Raw genomic sequence first — 18,826 nt, 5'->3', positions numbered from 1 at the left:
TAGTTGAACAAATTAGGCTCACTATTTGGCAACAAACCAGTCAGTTTTCTCTCTTGCTTCATCCTTTTAAGAGATGGCTATAAGTTTCACTCCTCTCTGCCTGTGGGTGGCAGACTTGATCTCGCCTACTGCCATTCTAACCCGAAACTGTACTATAGACACTATACATTTATTTTTTAGTAAAGTTGATACTTTTATTCTGCTCCACTCTACATTATCTGTGGAGCTATTTTATTTGAAAAAAAGTTGTAGCTATGTGCTTTAATGCATAATAAACACTTCTGAATGAGTTATAAAGTGTTTACAGTTTAATTGGTACCTTTTCTATACCTTAAAGAAGTTAATACATGTGATGCACATTTTACTTGCATTGAGCCCCTTTACTCTGACACTTCTAACTAAAATCCAGAGCAATCAATTGATTTCAGAAGTCACTAAATTCCTAATTTTGTAGAGTTTACCTGTGTGTAATTAGATGTGAGCATAGATCCAGATGGACAGTAAGAAAACAGTAGTGAACAATCAGCATCACGAAGACCAAACCCAGCAGACAGGTTAGTGATAAAGTTTTGTGATAAAGTGGAAAGTAGGCTTAGGTTATAAAACAATATCACAAGCTTTAAACATCTTACTAAGCGCTGTTCAATCCATCCACTCATTGTCTCTACCTATCTGTGCAGGGTTGCATGTTTTTCCAGCGTTTCTGTTCAATCCATCATCTGAAAATAAACAGAGAACTGCAAACCTAACAAGACATGATCGTCCACTTAAAATGAGAGACAGGGCAAGAAGACCACTAATCAAAGAAGTGGCCCAAAGGTCCATAGTAACCATGGGGGAGATGCACAGCTCAGTGGGACAATTGGTCAACATGACAATCTTTATATCAAGCTGCTGTCTTCGATCCTATTCGAACCAGAACTATTCCTCTTTTCAAATTGAACTCGTGCTCGATGCTGATTCTGAAAGAGTTGACATGCTGTTTCCCTGTTACCAGCCCATTTTCTCCTCTACGTAGCCACTTCCAGGACGCAAACATCCACAGAAACCGTCTCAGTTTGTGAAGACATCATTTCTCAGTTAAAGTCATTCTGGGATTACTTTGATTAAAAGCACCAAGGAAGACGTGCCTCGAGAAAAGCGGGCAAAATCCAGATAATTCTCTCAGATATGGATTAGGGGAAAATGGTGTGCAGCCAAGTCAGGTCACTTTCTCCCTCCGATGTCAGCAGCAAACATGATGTGACAAACTTACACAGGGGATGGGGGGGGGGGGGAGACAACTCCACACTGACTGCACATGCCAGGATGGAAATTCAAAACTCATTAAGTGTTCAGCCGAGAGTTGAAAATGAATGCCCCCTCTACCTCTCTTTTCTTGTGTGTCTGTTGTGATGGATGCTTGCGGGGACCCCTTTTAATGTCACCCTGGGCAACTGCTCATATTGCGCATGTCAAAAATCTCCACTGCCTACAAAATATTGATTCATGAGGGCCGAATACTAGAGAGCTCACAATGAATGACGAAAGCTACATTCTTTTTCTCCATTTTTTTATTTGTAAAAAAAAAAAAAAACGATAAATATGTAACCGTTTTTCATTCCATGTCATAATTTTGCACTTCTTTATGTTGGTATATCAAATATATAAAATCTATATTCCTAAGATCCAAAGCCATTTAATGATTTTTCTTTCTCTGCTTTTTGTTATTTTCTCAGGCCTTTTTGTTTCAGTTTCTTTGAGGTGGCAGTTTAATTGAAAGTTTGTTGTGAGGAGTTTGGAAAACTCGCTTAATTCACTCATACCCAAAAAATTTTTTGTAACTTCTGTATAAACATAACAGGGAATTTGGATGTTTCATAAAGCAGGGAGATTTTATACTCCGAGCTTTCTAACTCTTCAGACTCTAATGCGAAAGATCAGAGGAAGGAGCAGATAAGCCTGAATTATAACCTGGGCATCAGTTTGATCTGATTACCAGAGCTTCATCTCTCCCAAGCCATAGATGTTTGGCTTGCCTTTGTGGAAGCTGTTGCTGAGGATATCAGGGTTTTTAGTTGTAGCACAGCCACAAGAGGTTAAGTACGGCACAGGGCTGCTACATGTATGGGTTTGTTTCCACTTCAGCTTCCAAGCCTGTTTGTGCTAACCAGGTGGACAGATTAGAACAGGTTAATGAACCTTATATATTAATTGGCACCCCAGGTAAAAATATGTGAAATGCTTAAAGATGAATAAATTGTTTCTTGCTGTAGCATAATCTCTTGTTAAAAGTTTAGAAAATCCAACCCCCTTTTATTCACGTAGTGAAAAGTCTATTCTACTCAGTTTATTTATGTAGCACAACATTACCACAAATATTGTCTCAAGGCACAGAAAACACCCCAAACATCCAATTTCTATAAAGAATGTAGTCACTGTCCAATCATATATTGATCGAATAGCGTCACTTTATAAACTTCAAAACTTTATAAAGTACTTCATAAGTCAACCAAAGTGCTGCAAAGGTGACTAAAAAATACAAGATAAATTCCTATTAATAAATACAGCAAGCAAAAACAATGAAATAAACAGTAAAAGGCAAAAGACTGGCCGACTGATCATGCAGACTCGCGTTAAAAGATTTATAAGGCAAGGCAAGGCAAGGCAAATTTATTTATATAGCACAATTCAGTACAAAGACAATGCAAAGTGCTTTACATGATTAAAATACAGGAAATAAAGCAGAAAAAAGTAGGAAAAAGCAGTTGGATTATATATATATATATATAAAAAATTGCATTTGACTATTTAACTAGTGCAGTCAAAGGCAATCGTAAACAAATGTGTTTTTAATCTTGATTTAAAAGAACTCAGGCTTTTCGCACCTTTGCAATTTTCTGGAAGTTGGTTCCAGATAAGCGGAGCATAGGAACTAAATTCTGCTTCTCCTTGTTTAGTTCTGGTTCTGGGTATGCAGAGCAGGCTGGAGCCAGAAGACCTTAGTGATCTGGAGGGTTGATACACTGATAACAAGTCTGTGATGTATTTAGATGCTAAGCCATTCAGGGATTTATAGACTAGAAGTATTTTAAAGTCTATTCTCTGAGATACAGGGAGCCAGTGTAAGGACTTTAGAACTGGGGTTATGTGCTCTACTTTCTTGGTCTTAGTGAGGACGCGGGCAGCAGCGTTCTGGATCAGCTGCAGCTGTCTGACCCACCTTATATATAAGGGAGAAGGTTTTTTTTTAAACTTTTTATTTAATAACCAAGAACTTTCTTCCACAATTATATACAAACATCCATCCCTGTCCCAGTTCACCATTTACATATTTTTTACACCTTATTTACACATTCCTCCGTTCAAACATAAAATTTATGATGTATTTAGAATTTTTTAATAATTTTTTTTAACTTTCACATGTGCATATGTGGAGCTTTACTGAGTTCGCCATAGAGCTCTGCTTGATTTATACATGCAAGAAGCTTTGTTCGGTTTTATGCTGGGACTATTTCATGTTCAGTGGACACTGAAACGGGAAGTTAAAAGAGGAACAAAAGAAGAGAAACAGATGAGAAAAAATGCTAAAAGTGAAGAAAAGATGAAAGAAAAAGAGGAGAGGAAAGGGAGAGAGTAATATAACATCCTCTGAGTCTGCTTCTACGCCTGCAAAGAGATATATAAAAAGAACAGCAAAACCAGCCGATAAAGTATTACAGGTACTAACCTGTCCTTTGTAGAACATTTGTTATGATGCACAGCCATAGCAACAACCTGGATTATTACAACCGGGGAACAGCTGATTAACATCTCAAATATGAGGAGGTGCCGAGGATGCAAATTAGGAGCAAGAGGAAGAGAGGAGGAAATGATCCATGTCTTCAAACGATTATTATGGGCAGTGGGAAGTCTTATGGGAAAGAAGTTGGAGGAACTGGCTTTTCTGGCAATATATAACAGTGATAACTTTATTTATAAAACACGTTCGTACAAAGTGCTGAACAGTTACAAGGAGATAAAAGACAAATTTAAACAATACAGATACAAAACAAATAAAACACAAGAAAGGTAATAAAACAGAAAGTAAAGTTTAAAGCGAATAGGACAGAGAAAACCATTGGGTCTTTAACTTTAACTTAGCTTAAAGACATCAACAGAACCTGCCTGATGCCCTGAGGGAGGTTGTTCCCCAGCAAAGGGTGATTTTAATCATGCCTCGCTCTCTGCTACACTTTCAACTTTTCAACAGTTTGCCACCTGCTCTACTAGACAAAACAAACCTCTGGATTTGTTTTATGTAAATGTCAAGGACTCCTACATCTCTAAAGCCAGACCTCCTCTTGGCAAATCAGATCTCAATCTTGTTTTTCTCTGCTCAGAATATAAGCCTCTTTTTCAGAGGCAACCTGCAGTAAAGAGAACTATGAGAAGACGTCACAGGAAGCTTCATCAAAACAATAATTTTTTCAATGAATACATCCATTGACTCTAGAGTGGTGCAGAATAAAAGTATACATTTTCCTGAAAAATAAATATATAATACATAAAAACTGTTTTGTACATTTTGACGTGTCCAAAATATGTAAATAAGTACCTCTGGTTACGATGCCAATGTCAACGAGAAAGGATTCTGCACCAATAGGAATAGTAGGTTGAAGTCACTTGAGATAGAGCTTAGATGTTGAGTAAAAACAAAACTGAAGTAATGAGTATTGGACCAATGGAAATGTGATCAAGAGGTAGCACACAGCTCCTGCTGCTTCAGCTAGTTACCACTAATCAGGTCAGAAACCTGGGTGTAGTGATGGACTCAGACCTGAACCTTGAAAGACATCTAAAGACAATTACAAAGTTGGCTTTCTATCACCTAAAGAACATTTCCAGAATTAAAGGACCAATATCTCAGCGGGATCTTTGAAAGTCCATGCGTCTATCTTTAGTCGAACTGATTACTGTAACAGTGTCTTCGCAGGTTTGCCAAAAAAGTCGATCAGACAGCTGCAGTTAATCTAGTAAATTGCTGCCCGCGTCCTCACTAAGACTAAGAAAGTAGAGCACATCACCCCAGTTCTAAAGTCCTTACACTGGCTCCTCTTATCTCAGAGAATAAACTTTAAAATACTTCTGTTAATCTACAAATCACTCGACTGTGTAGATCAGTGATCTACAAATCACTGACGTCTTCTGGCTCAAGTCTACTGTGCATCCCCAGAACCAGAACCACACATGGAGAAGCAGCATTTAGTTCTCATGCTCCACATATTTGTAACAAGCTCCCAGACGACTGTAAAAGTGCTGAAGCTCTGAGTTCCTTTAAATCGGGGTTAAAAACCTATTTGTTTAGAGTTGCCTTTAAATGTTAATGTTCGATTCAGTGTTGAGATTAGATTAAGTTTGTAGTTTAACCTATCTTTACCTACTGCTACTTTTCCACTGCAATGTACGTTTCCTCTGCATGTTTTCTTTTATGTTCTGTACATGTACATCACTTTGAATTGTCTTGTTACTGAAATATGCTATGGAGATAAACTTGCCTTGCATTACGCAGGTATGAAACTTAGTTTTCAAAGGGCACACGTTTCTGTGTTAAATGTGTTTTTTTTTAACAGTCTGATGTCATATTCCAGCCGTACATGTCATGTTTATTAATGAGCTGCAAGTGGATAATCATCATAATTAACAGAAATGGAAGCCTGAAAACCTGAGTCTATGTGTAATTAATATATATATGATGGGTTTCACTTAGTGAGTGAAGTTACTGGAATCGTTGAACTTCTCAGAAAATGTCTAATTAGCTGGATGCGACTGTACTTTCTGACATCTTGATTTTGCTCAACACACAGCTGCCTGTAAGGACTCCAAGAGAGCTCTGGAGGTATCCCAGCATGCCGAGGACATGGGTCTGATCCTGGGAGCCTGCGCCGGAGGTCTGGTGGTCCTCATTCTCCTCTTGGGGGCCATTGTCATCATCGTGAAGAAGGGGTGAGTGGCTGTTTACGTGGCCCACTGGGCTGAGATGGGTTAGACCTTTTAACAGCTATGGTCTCAGCCCTCTGTGTACCTGTGCAGTAGGTAATCCATCACCTTCCCACTTGGCAGCTAAGCTCCACAGAGTGCAGCATCTGGCAGTGAGAGTAAATTACAGACAGAGTTAGTGGAAAGGGGGAGCATTAACCCCAAACTTTCCCGCCTCTGCTTTGTCTCGGCATTTGTGTTCATTTCTTTTTTTTATTTTTTTTTTTTTATTTCGAAGGTCTTCATGTCGGGCCGAGCACATTAACATGCAGCATCGCTCACACTGGGTGTCGTTGGCTGCTTTCCACTTGCAAATTACTCCTGTAGTCGCTCGCACCTGCAGTGTACTTTTCCTTCGCTTGCTGGGTGATGGTGGAACACTCATCTGAGTGTGAAAAATTTCATCAAGGGGCATGTTATTCCATTGCCCACTCAATTACACGAGGCAAGCAGCTGCGAGGTGCCAGTGGATGGCCTGGTAATTGGTTAGGAAGGTTGTTTTTTGCTTTTTTTTTTTTTTTTTTTCTTCCAGGAGGGGGTTGGAAGATTCCTCCGCCAAGAGGAGTTCTCATTGAAAAGACGGCAATTGAATGGGGAGTGTTTGAAAAGAGGCAGTGACTGATAAGATTCAGCAAAGCAATCTAGCAGGTCCATTAGGAACTCAACTGGCATGTATGGGCAGCAGGAGCAGACATGTTTATATTTGGCCAAAGGATTATGCCTTTCTGCATGTACAGTCACAGCATGTGTTATATGAGTGAAAAATCAGACCCCCCCCCCCCCCCCCCCCATCACTACCACACGCACGCACACAGGGGATCACAGTTTGCTTTGAAAATAGATTTTATGATGTGATATTGACACATTTATTTAAAAATGTTCATAGTTTCTACATCAATCTTTAAAGAGGACATATCATGCATAATCCACTTTTCTTAGTCCTTAGACACTTGTTGTCTATTTGGAGTCTCTAGGGGTGTGGCAACTTTGAATGTAGTCTGTCCAGTTACTGCGTAGATATCTTTATATTCTTCTTGGTTGATATTTTTCAAGCCGCTCAGTATTCTCTGTTCTCTATTATGTTTTTTTAACTATTACGTCTCAGTGTTTCATACTGCTCAACAAGGTCGCAAACGACTCTCGCAAATCTGCTATTTTTATTTTTTTTAGCAATTTTGTAGTCGAAGCTGAAGGATGCCGAAGCTCCAAGTGGATCATTCATTGATTGGCCTAATGGGGCGGAGTGGAAAGCTCTGCAACATGGAAGAGGGCATGGTATGAAGTGCCTCCTTTAGAATTAAAGAGACAGCACCAAAACAGGTTGCTCTCATATACACCTCAGAACAGGGGTAAAAGGGGGAATGATGGGCTAAATTTGCGGTGAATTCAGACCAAGGCATTGTATTTTTAGTTTATATAGACCACAACTTAAAAGCAAGAATGGAAAAGTATGATATCTCCTCTTTAAGACAAGCTTCATTAATTTTAGAGCAATGCTGAGAAAGAGTGTTTAACATCCCCTTCGTCGCTTGGTAAAATAGTCTAACAACGTCATTTTTTACAGATTATAGTTGAAAATGTGCGGATTCTTTTATTTACTTAGAGAGTCAAAGACTCTCATTACTTTAGAAGCTGATTTAGAAATGTCGAGTCCTTAGAAATTCACATTGAACTGTTTTATATGTGACACTGAGCTTGATACCCTGAGCCGCTGCGAGCAACCGCGCAGTCTGCACAGCTCACAGTGTGCACACAGTACACCCAATAGGAGCCTTTTAGATGCTTTCTTCATGGTCTCCACATGTTGTTTTTAAATGGATCAAGTAATTCCTAACTGAGCTGACTTATGCAAGGCTTAGTCTGCTTCATGGCTCAAGAGTGTGATGTAGCAATGAGGGGTTGGTTTGTTTAGCCAGGTGGTCCTGACAATTAAGGCAGTATGTCACATTGTGACATACCACTGATTTATTGACGCTTTTGTGCTCTCATTTTATCTGTTTCACTTTATATCCACCCTTCTAAGTTCCACTCCATGCTTCTTTTGATCTGTATTACATCATTTTTGAATGCTTACATGTCCGCAGGTTATTGCTGACTTGAGTGGCTATAGACAACTTATTATTGCAGATTTACAACAGTTTTTTTTAACATTTCCTGTCCGGCAGTGTAGCATTAAGGATTGCTGTCTTAATGCCAAAAAGAACCCAACAGATTTTACTTTCACAAGTGGAGCATTACCGCTTTCGCTATAGTGCTCTGCTTGATTTATATATGGATACAGCTTTATTCGATTTTATTCTGGGAATATTTCATGTTCAATTAACACAAAAATGGAAAGCTAGAAAAGAAAAAAGAAGAGAAAAAGATCAGACAAAATGCTAAAAGGGAGAAAAGGTGAAAAAAATAGAGGAACGGAAAAGGGGAGAAGAAGATAACATCCTCGGAGTCTGCTTCTACATTTGCAACGAGAGATATAAAAAGAATAGCAAAACAAACTGAAAAACTATTACAGGTACAAACTACCAATGCCTTGATAATATCACTGGAAAATACTCAGTATTATTTAATACGAGATGTATAAAGTGGCAGCTAACCTAATAATAGGGGTTTTCTGTATAAAAGTGAGTCTGTAAGCTTCGGAATCCAAATGTGTGAAAGTGCACTTTTATAAATACAGAAACCACTCAAACACAACCTGTATGACCACGTAGAGAAGAGGATCTTGAAGAGTGACATAATTTTCATTTACAGCTCCACCTGCCACATGTCACTGTAGAACTGAGAGAACAGTTAGGTGTAATCCCTTTAAATTTCTTATAGTCACACCTTCCCATGGATTTTCTGTGGCTCTACATTAGATATGAAGTGTGGTTGCTGTGACAGATTGATTGGTTGCACTTTTACTGCTGGAAATCATGGCTTTTAATTCCACCGTGGGAGAATCTCTCCCATGTTTAACTGCTGAGCGACAGCTTGGTGAACATTGCTGCAGTGAGAGGAGCGGTCACTCAGTATCGGCTGACGTTGTGGTCCTCTTCCACAGGGGAAATGTTCACAAGTTCCAAAAAAATCTGTACCTGACCTCATAGTTAAAACTTCACATCAATGAAGATCTGTGTCTGAGGAAGAGACTGGGGGAAAATGGCATTCTTGGGTAGCTTCCAAGGCCAAAAGCACTATCTACCAAAAATGACACATAGGCTGTGTCACATTTATCAGAAAAGTGTTTTAATGATCCCAGATACTTATGAAAAAATATTCTGTGGACTGATGAGACAAAACTAATGCAGCATTTCAAATAAGAACATCATACAGTCAATTATAGTAGAGGAAGAGTGATGTCCTGGGGCTGCTTTGTTGCTTCGGGACCTGCTGGGCAACTCATAATTGAGGGAATGATTCATTCCGCTATCTACCAGAAAACCCCGAAGTAGAGCCACGGTCTAGCTTTAAGTCTGACCGAGAGGCTGTTGCGTAACATTAAACAGCCTGTTCATGGCTGAAAACCCTCTACTGAGCTGAATCAAAACAACTCTGCCCATTGCAGCAAATTATCTCTTGCCAGTTTTATTTTTTTTTTTTTTTACAAAAGGCTAATAGCAGGTGTGCAGACAAAGATGGCACAACAAGTAAAAACAGGACTGAAAACTTGCTTGACGGTCAGATCTATTTTAATGTTTAAAGAAAAACAACAACACTGCATTATTAGTTTGTAGAAACCAAAGACTAACATGTCCACTTTTTACTGTGAATTTAAATATAACTCACCCCCATGTAAAAGCATCATTCTGCTCCCAGATAAATCTGAAAAAATTCCATTAAAGTGGGCGGAGATACACAGGAAAGGATGGGAGGAAAGTAGTAACTTAATTTGCCATCATTAATTTGACTAGTCAGACTGATATCTATCTCTTGAATCAAAATTCATAATAGATCTCCAACAACCTTAGAATAAAAAAAAAAATCTAATTTTGCTAAAGTGTTCTCATGGCCTGCTTATGAAAAGAACCATGAGTGTTTGCAGAAAGGATGAACAAAACCTCCAATGTGACCAACTGAACTGTCAGCTGTGTTTAAATACAGAGACAATTTGCAAATGTGAGCCCAATGGCAAACATCGTCAAAAGACGACTAGTTGGTCACATTTTTAAGATTATTCTCCCACACAGTAATACGTTTTTTGTAATCCATTATTCTACTGCTTCAAATATATCGATGGTGCAAAGATAAGAAACATCATGGAGCCTCTATGTGTGCTGACAGACAAAGAACTGTATGAGATGCAGTAATAAAACAGGTGTGTGGTCAGTGGCTGCTTGTCAATAGAGGGTGCCAGCATCAAAATTACAGGAAAAAGTGTAAACAGTAAACACAAATAACTCAATAAAAAGGGATTATCACATCTGTTCTGTCATAAAATTTATCTGACTTGATTTTTCAACATTTCCATTAAATTTTTGGTTTATTTGTTTCTTTGTTGTGTGTCTGTGTGTGTGTGTGTGTGTGTGTGTGTGTGTGTGTGTGTGTGTGTGTGTGTGTGTGTGTGTGTGTGTGTGTGTGTGTGTGTGTGTGTGTGTGTGTGTGTGTGTGTGTGTGTGTGCGTGCGTGTTAAAAACATGGCTTTAAATGAGGAAGGACACTGAACAGATGAGTGTGTGTGTTTCTTTAATTTTTGTCTTCCATGTGACTTCATGTTGGTCTCTGATTGGTTGTTTACAGACTCTCCTCAGGGTGCAGCTCTCTGCAGCCATGGCCATATAGTGCTTGTGTCTGATGAATTTCACATTGCATGTGTTAGAGAAAAAATAGTTAAAGGAATTTGGACCAGATCGACCAGACTTAAAAATGCAGCACTGATGATTTTCAGTATTGCACACAAATCTGCAAAATAATTATGCTTTAAAAACATACCTTTAGGTAATTATAATCTAGATGTTCTTATTCACTACCACAGAAGCCATTTTTTGGCACCATATGTGAGAAATACAAGGATCGAGATCAGTGCTCACTAGACTCCATGTTAGTTAAGGTCTCAGACAAACCTTGGAATGTGTTTGGACTCTGATCTAAATTTTGACAACCCCAAAAGGGTTGCAGCCAAATCAGCTTACTATCACATTATTATAATATTAAGATGTAAAATGGCTCTTTCAGCATCTGAAGGTTAGGAAGGCTCCAGGACCTGATGGTATTTCCGCCTTCTGCCAGAGAATGGGCCCACATCTTCACTCCGATATAAGTTTCTGGAGCAGTATGAGGTTCCCTTCTGCTTCAAGCTTTTCACCGTCATCTGGGTCTCCAAAAAATGCACCACTGCAGTATCAAATTACTACAGACCTGTCCCCCTGATGTCTGTGGTCAAGAAATCCTTTAAGCGACTGATGTTGACGTATCACTCCACAGGCCCCTTGCTGGACTCTCTTTGCTTAGCAGACGAACAGGTTGGCAGATAGTCGCAGTCACTCGGACTACATTTCATCCTTCACCACCTCAACCACTTAGAGACATGCAACAGGATCCTTTATGTGGATTTCAGCTCGGCCTTCAACGCCAACAGCCCATTTTCCACCAAAAGCTAAACCAGCTCCTAGGGTTGGCTTCTACCTGTAAGTGGATCACCAGCTGCCTGGGTGACCGTCAGCACCAGGTGAAGTTGGGGAGCATCTTCTCCCACAAAAAGACCGTTGTACCCCAGGGGTGTGTTCTCTCCTGACTCATCTCTCTGTACACAAATGACTGCACCTCAGTAGCCCCATTTGTAAAAGTGCTGATGTTTGGGTATGGTCACAATGATGGAGCATAAAGACAGGAGGTGGATCAGCTGGTCAGAACTACCTGGAGCTTAACTCACTCAAGACTGTGAAGACACTCAAGAAGTACATCTTCTACATGGGTATTATTTAGTCTGTCCTGTGAACACACATAAAACAGGAAAGATACAAACGGCAACAAACAATTATTCTCATGACTACTGGGATTTTTTTGGCCCCACATGCGGAAACACCACAAGAAGGAGGGTTAGCAAGTTTATTAAAGAAGCTTTGAGTTCGGCAGTGTCTAGGGAGGAGACAGAAGTCAGCGGATTCTTGGATGTGGATATGAGACAGGAAAAGAACAAACTCTTACTCTTGAGAAGATTAAGACAGGTTTGGGGAGGCATCCTGGAGACTGTGGGGAGACAGGAACTGAATTTTGTCTAACATTGACCGGATTGAGTTCCGTCAGAGGGTGGGCACCGGCAGGCGGTAGAAGCAGAAGGCTGAGAGCGAGCAGGAAGGTGGAATGCTGGAGCTGGGAATCCAAGCTCAGTTAGCGCTTAAGTCCAAAGATGATGGAAGTTGAGGAGGCTTCTTGGACAGGGAAGCAGGCAGACGTAGCTGGCAGGAGTTCTGAAACCTGGGATGCAGGAAAAGACAATTCATATTACCTTGAGGAGATCACAAAGTGGTTTACAAATTCTCACCAGGTATTTGCTCAGGGAGATACTATGGTTCTACCCAGAACAGTTGACCATCAGGCAGTGAGACGTGGTAGACTTACTCCTTAAATACCCAACTGCTAATGTGCAGATCCGGATCAGGTGAGCCAGCTGCCAGCAGCCTAGCCACTCAGCAGCAGTCCTCAATGCAAACAGCACTCCCACACTAAAAACAAAATACAGAGTACCAGGATTATGACAATCACAGTAAATCTGGAGAGAGAATCCTCAGTGTTGAAGTTCTCTTCATCCAGGTCTAGTGTCTAGAAAAAGGAAGACAGCATCTCTGCTGCGGCAGGGACAGTTTATTCCCCCTGGCTGCCTCTCTGATGAATACAAGGAACACCTCACATCCTGAGTAGTCAGCTACAATGCTGAGAAATAAAATAAGCATATTTGCACTACTAAAACCTATGCTTTCCATGTTTGTCAAAGCATAGGTTTTATAATTCTGCTCTTGGTCTATAAAGCACCAAATAGTCTTGGGCCAAAATACAATACTGATTTGCTTGTCGAGTTTGAACCATGCAGATCAGGGGTAGGCAACTTCAAACACAAGTACAGAGCAAGTAGCAAATTGTGTCTCATTTGTATTTCACATAACAGTGCTGAACACTGGGCAGCAAATTATTTACTGACAACTGTATTTTATATTTTTGGCTGTGTTTACAACATATAACATGCACTTACTGTACTTAACACTCACACCGTACAGTGCAAAAAGTAGTTTATATGCTGAATCACACCAAAAAATAACTTTTAACAGTCATTGTTTTTTCTCCTCTTTAATGTGAGTAATCTAGTCTTCCCTTAGGCTTAACAAGTGCTCTGAAATCTGGTTGAATATCTGAGGTGGAGATACGAAGGACAGCAGACAAGTGTTCATCTGTATCTAGATTTGTTAAACTTCATCACAGAAAAGTCCAGCAGTGACACAGATTTAAAATTCTCAGCCAACAGGCTGTCTGGTTGCAGTTCTGAGTTCAAACTGCACATCAGTTGCACTGTCCATACTGCAAGTAAGGGGAGAAGAAACCATTAGCATTTCTCTTTCTATTGCCTTGAAGTCTACAAATCGGCTTTGAAACTCAACACGCAGTGCCCCTGACATGGCTGAGCATTTGTGAAGTTGTGTCTGTGATGGCAAGGCTTCTTTAAGAGTAGGCACATGAGTGAGGATGTTGCTCTCTAACTGACTTGAGAGAAACTCCAGTTTTTTCATAAAAGCCTTCCCCAGGTTGTACATTTCAAGAACAAGGAGTCCCTTGCCTTGAACTTTGGTATCAAGCTAATTCATCAGTCCAGTCACATCAACGGAAAATGACAAATCTTTCATCCATGATGCATCTTAGAGTTGTGGGGAATCCTTTCTTTTATTTTGACAAAACTCCCAAATGTCTTCTTTTAAGTCCCATACTCTTTTCAAAACTTTGCCCAGACTGTGCCACCTGCCAGCTGTATGGTACCCTGTGTGACCCTGTTAACGCTCATGCTCTTCTAAAAGTGGTACGAACTGTCTGTGATTCATAGCTCTGGCTTTGATGAAGTTAACTAACAACATCCACAACATCATTTATTTTGAGTGCAGATTTACACAGCCCCTCCTCATGCATAATACAGTGCAATGACACCAAGGACTGATCTGGGTTCATGTCTGTCACTTTATCTTCCTGCACTTTAAAAGTCCCAAATGTTTCCTAGCTGGATTTGGACAGCCATCTGTGGTGACTCCTACCAGCATTTCTCATTTCAGACCCAGCTTGTCAATGCAAGCATTTACCTCTGTGAATAAGTCATTTCCCCAAAGTTGTGTCCTTCATTGCTCTTACTGCCGCCAACTCCTCCATTAATGTGGAGTCCTTATTTATGAAGATGAGCAGTTGTGCAGTGTCTCGGACATCGTAGCTGTCATCCAAAGCAACAGAAAATAAATCAAACATGTCCACCGTGGTCCTCAGCTGAATCTCCAAATTCTCTGCAATGTCCTTAGTACGTCGCCGTGGATTCCAATAAACAGTCTTTAACAAACTCACCGTCAGCGAACGGCTTACTTTTCTTAGCTATTTTATGGGAAATAACAAAGCTCATCAGCGTTCCTTCTCTGCTGGAGTGAAGCTGAGTAAATAGTACTTGTTCCTTTTGTAATTTAGTGAGTAATGCCTCGGCTCTGTGGTCCCGCTCCTTGCCGGCCAAGTTCTGGTATTTGTCGGCGTGCTTGGTCTCATTGGTCTCAAATTTTCTTCAATTGAATAAAAACAAAACTGAAGTAATAATCTTTGGACCAATAGAGGAGAGATCAAAAGTTAGCACACAGCTTCAGCTGCTTCAGCTAGGAACCACTGATCAGGCCTGAAATCTGGGTGTAGTGATGGACTCAGACCTGAACCTCTAAAAGCATCTAAAGACAATTACAAGGTCAGCTTTCTATCATCTGAGGAACATTTCCAGGATTAAAGGACTAATGACTCAGAAGGATCTGGAAAAACTAATCCATGCGTTTATTTTTAGTAGAATTGATTGCTGCAACGGTGTTTTCACAGGTCTGCCTAAAAAGTGGATCAGACAGCTGCAGCTGATCCAGAACGCTGCTGCCCGCGTCCTCACTAAGACTAAGAAAGTAGAGAACATCACCCCAGATCTAAAGTCCTTACACTGGCTCCCTGTATCTCAGAGAATAGACTTTAAAATACTTCTATTAGTCTATAAATCCCTGAATGGCTTAGCTCCTAAATACATCACAGACTTGTTATCAGTGTATCAACCCTCCAGACCATTTAGGTCTTCTGGCTCCAGCCTACTCTGCATACCTAGAACCAGAACTAAACAAGGAGAAGCAGCATTTAGTTTTTATGCTCCACTTATCTGGAACAAACTTCCAGAAAACTGTAAAAGAACGGAAAGCCTGAGTTCCTTTAAATCAAGATTAAAACCCATTTGTTTAGGATTGCCTTTGAATTTCAAGTTAAACTGTTTTACTGAAACATCAATAGTTAAAACTTTTTTAGTCCAACTGTAATGTTCTATTTTGTTTCTACATTTTATTCCTACTTGCTTTTATTCAGTTTTATTTACCTATTCTGGAATCATGTAAAGCACTTTGCATTGTCTCTGTACTGAATTGTGCTATATAAATAAATTTGCCTTGCCATAGTGGCGGCACAAGTTGTAGTCCTTTAAAGCAGCTACATTCTCTTTGCACACCAAACACAGAGCGCTGCCATTCACATCCGTGAAGCGATACTTAGAAGTCCAATCCTTGTTGAAAACTCTCTTCTGGGCATCAACTTTCTTCTTTTTACTCTGCGATGACATCTTTAGCAGTGGATTTCTTATGTTTAAGAGGCGCGAGGCCCCATGCATACAACACGCGAACATCAGGCTCTGAAAGTCAAGCCATAAAGAGGCACGCATGTGACACACACACGTCAATATGAGTGCCTTCAAAATGAAAGCCTCACTGTTGTAAACTGTGTACAAATTACTATAAAAGAATAATTTGATTCAATATGATTTTGGAATTTGTTATCTTGACAAAAGCATGGTGCAGGTGAACCAAAATATAGCCCACAGGCAGTATGCGTCCCGTGGGTCGTGTGATGCCCAGGTCTGATGGAGATACTCGGTATTCCTGGGACCAGACCCAAACAAGACGAGGCAGCTCTTCAGCCCTAGAGCAAACTCCATGAAAACCTGTCCTGTGCAGAAACTGCTGTTTTCTTTAAGTCAGGACTGAAAACATTTTTTTTTTATTACTGCAGCTTTTGTTTAAGGAATCTGACTAAGGAGCAGTTTCAATCATTTGTTTCATGTTTCTTTTCTGCAGTGCTGTTGGGCTTCTGCTTTATTTGCTTTTCTGTCTTCCCTTTGATGCCCTGTAAAGTACATTGGACTGCCTTCTGTATGAATGGCTGCCTTACAGGCTCCGCTGTCACAGAGAAAGCTTATATTTACTTCAAAACAGGGATTTCAATAGTTTGCTGAAACCTTTCATCAATAACTGCAAGCTGTAAGGCAAGGTATGCTATATGTAAAATAATGTGCAACCCCCCCCCCCCCCCCCAAAAAAAAAAACAAAAAACATCTAGATTGGCAACAGTAGAATTTTATTTTATTTTCAAAGCAACCAAAAAAGATTTTCTTTTTTTAAAACAGGAAGTGTCCTCACAATTACCTGTATCAGGCCTTGAAGGGTTAAAGTTGTGATTTTTATCGTATCGTCGGCTCTTTGGTTAGCTGGTTTGAATCCTCTATAGGCAGCTGTCCCTGACTGCCACAACACTTAGACGAGCTATTCCACACGTCCCTACTTCTCAAACGACCGAACTATCCCATTGAAACCATGACTTATAAACGTGGGCATGAACTGGGAGCATTCAAACAAACTCTTCATCCTTTTGTTGATGCCCATCTGGATGGACCATAATCACCTCTCTTTCTTTTGTTTTCTCCTCGCTCTCTGTCTCTCTCCTTCATGCTAATCAGAAGGGACTTCTATTCTTACCCTTACTACCCGTAAGTTGCTTTTCTCTCCCCTCGCTTTCCATCTTCCCCCTGATTGTCCTTTGTACCCTCAAGAGTACTAGACGAGGAATAAGCATTATTACCCCCCCCCCCCCACCTTCCCACCACCCTATCCCTCAGCCTATGCTATTGTACACACCACCTCTACCTTCTCCCTCCTCTCTCTTTACCTTCTTCCAAACCCACAGACCATTTCTTGCAATCTGATCTCACTCACCCCCCCCCCTTCATGCAATTTCAATCTTCCTCTCCTTATACATCCCCCTCAGTACAATTTGTCATCTCCCCACCAGCCCACCTCTCCTGTCCTCCCTTATCTGTTTTTGCCTCTCTCACACTCAATCTTCTTTCCCTCCTTTGCTGGCCTCTTTCTGTTACTTCTCTCTCTCTCTCTGTCCTCCCACCTTTCTGCGTGGGTCTCTGCTCTGCAGCAGGAAGAAGGTGGCCATAAACAAGGCGGCCATGTCCTACAGGCAGGAGAAGAGTCGCAAGCTGAGCCCTCTGGACTGCAGCATGACCGAGCAGAGCACCCTCCAGCAGGACGATAGGATGGCCCACTCCTTCATGGACGCCCACGGCTGCAACGCTCGAAGTAAGACAGCGCGGAACATATGGGCCCTCTTGAGGAAGTGTCTGGAGACAAAGCAGCTCCCCTCCTTCGTGACCTTCAGCTTTGTTTACTTCCAAGCATGTATGCAATCTGTTCAGCCAGAACACATGGTGCTCTCACCAGAGAAGTCTCTTGTTTGAATATTCTGCAGAACCACTTCGCTCTTCCTTCAGCAATGCCAACTTACCCCTCCCTCGGTTGGCTCCTGCGCTTATTTGCATGAATATAGAAAACTGGAATTTATATAGAAGCGAAAGTGCACAAAACCGGCGTCTTATTGTCTGCAGTGTGCCGTATGATTTGACTGGTGCGTGTTTACATTCCCAGACGAGCAGCGGAGCTCCGTCAACGAATCCAGCAGCTTGTTGGGAGGCTCGCCCCAGCGTCACTGTCGGAGGAAGAGTTCGCCTTATCACACGGGTCAACTCCACCCCGCGGTGAGGGTGGCCGACCTCCTGCAGCACATCAACCAGATGAAGACGTCCGAGGGATACGGCTTCAAGCAAGAGTACGAGGTGAGGAAGGAGGCAACGAGTTACCTTAGAAGTCAATCCAAGCTCCGAGAGACGTACATCAAAAATGCCCCAAAAGCAAACTTTGAGGCTCGGTAGAGGTCAAATGCTTTTTTTTCAACTCAACTCGGTGCCAAATCCAAACATTGCGGTGCGCTGTTGTATTCAGGGCCCCTGAGTCAATACTTTCTGCAACCCCTTTTATCTGCAATTGCAGCAGCAAGTCTTTTGTTGTATATCTCCACCAGCTTTGAACTTAAATATGTCGTGATTTAAACCATTCTGTTCTGGCTCCTGCTGTATGTTTGGGGTTGTTGTCTCCACCCAAACCTCAAGTTATTTCCAACATTAAACTAAGGCAAGTTAAACTTTATTACACACAATGGGCAATTTGTTTTATAGCAAGATGAGAATAAATAAATAATAAATAATGTTCAGAATACATACACAATATAAACATTGGCTTCTACCGAGGCTGATGCTAATCTGGACAAATTGATATTTGTACCTGGAAATAGAATGGATTGTTAGAGAGTTTGCTCCATTTCATTTACAGAACACATCCGCGACTTTGAGGATGTTTATTTCTTAAGTGTGAAGCAAACAACTAATAGGGAAAAATAGCTTTCAGCGTACATAACTGGCATCAACTGTTAAACATTGACCTTCAAGTCTAACAGGTTCTCAACTGGCTTAAGGTCTGGACTT

The 18,826-nt window shown here is 40.8% G+C and overlaps 1 protein-coding gene across 7 annotated transcripts in view; it reads left to right on the top strand.

Moving 5' to 3' along the window:
* ptprua (protein tyrosine phosphatase receptor type Ua) overlaps window positions 1–18,826 on the top strand; it is a 328,377-nt gene that overhangs the window by 224,957 nt on the left and 84,594 nt on the right. For 3 of the 7 annotated variants that reach the window (XM_012853466.3, XM_036145580.1, XM_036145579.1), the window contains exons 14-17: window positions 5,826–5,964; window positions 16,958–16,987; window positions 17,428–17,588; window positions 17,934–18,121. In XM_012853466.3, coding sequence (XP_012708920.2) covers window positions 5,826–5,964; window positions 16,958–16,987; window positions 17,428–17,588; window positions 17,934–18,121 — 518 coding nt within the window. The remainder of the gene's footprint in view (window positions 1–5,825; window positions 5,965–16,957; window positions 16,988–17,427; window positions 17,589–17,933; window positions 18,122–18,826) is intronic. The other 4 variants (XM_021311111.2, XM_021311117.2, XM_036145582.1 and 1 more) reach the window with 3 other exon arrangements.

Source organism: Fundulus heteroclitus, chromosome 13 (assembly GCF_011125445.2).
Source record: "Fundulus heteroclitus isolate FHET01 chromosome 13, MU-UCD_Fhet_4.1, whole genome shotgun sequence".
Taxonomy (NCBI): Eukaryota; Metazoa; Chordata; class Actinopteri; order Cyprinodontiformes; family Fundulidae; genus Fundulus; species Fundulus heteroclitus.
The sequence above is the reverse complement of the archived record's forward strand: the minus strand, read 5'-3'. Positions and strand labels throughout refer to the sequence as shown.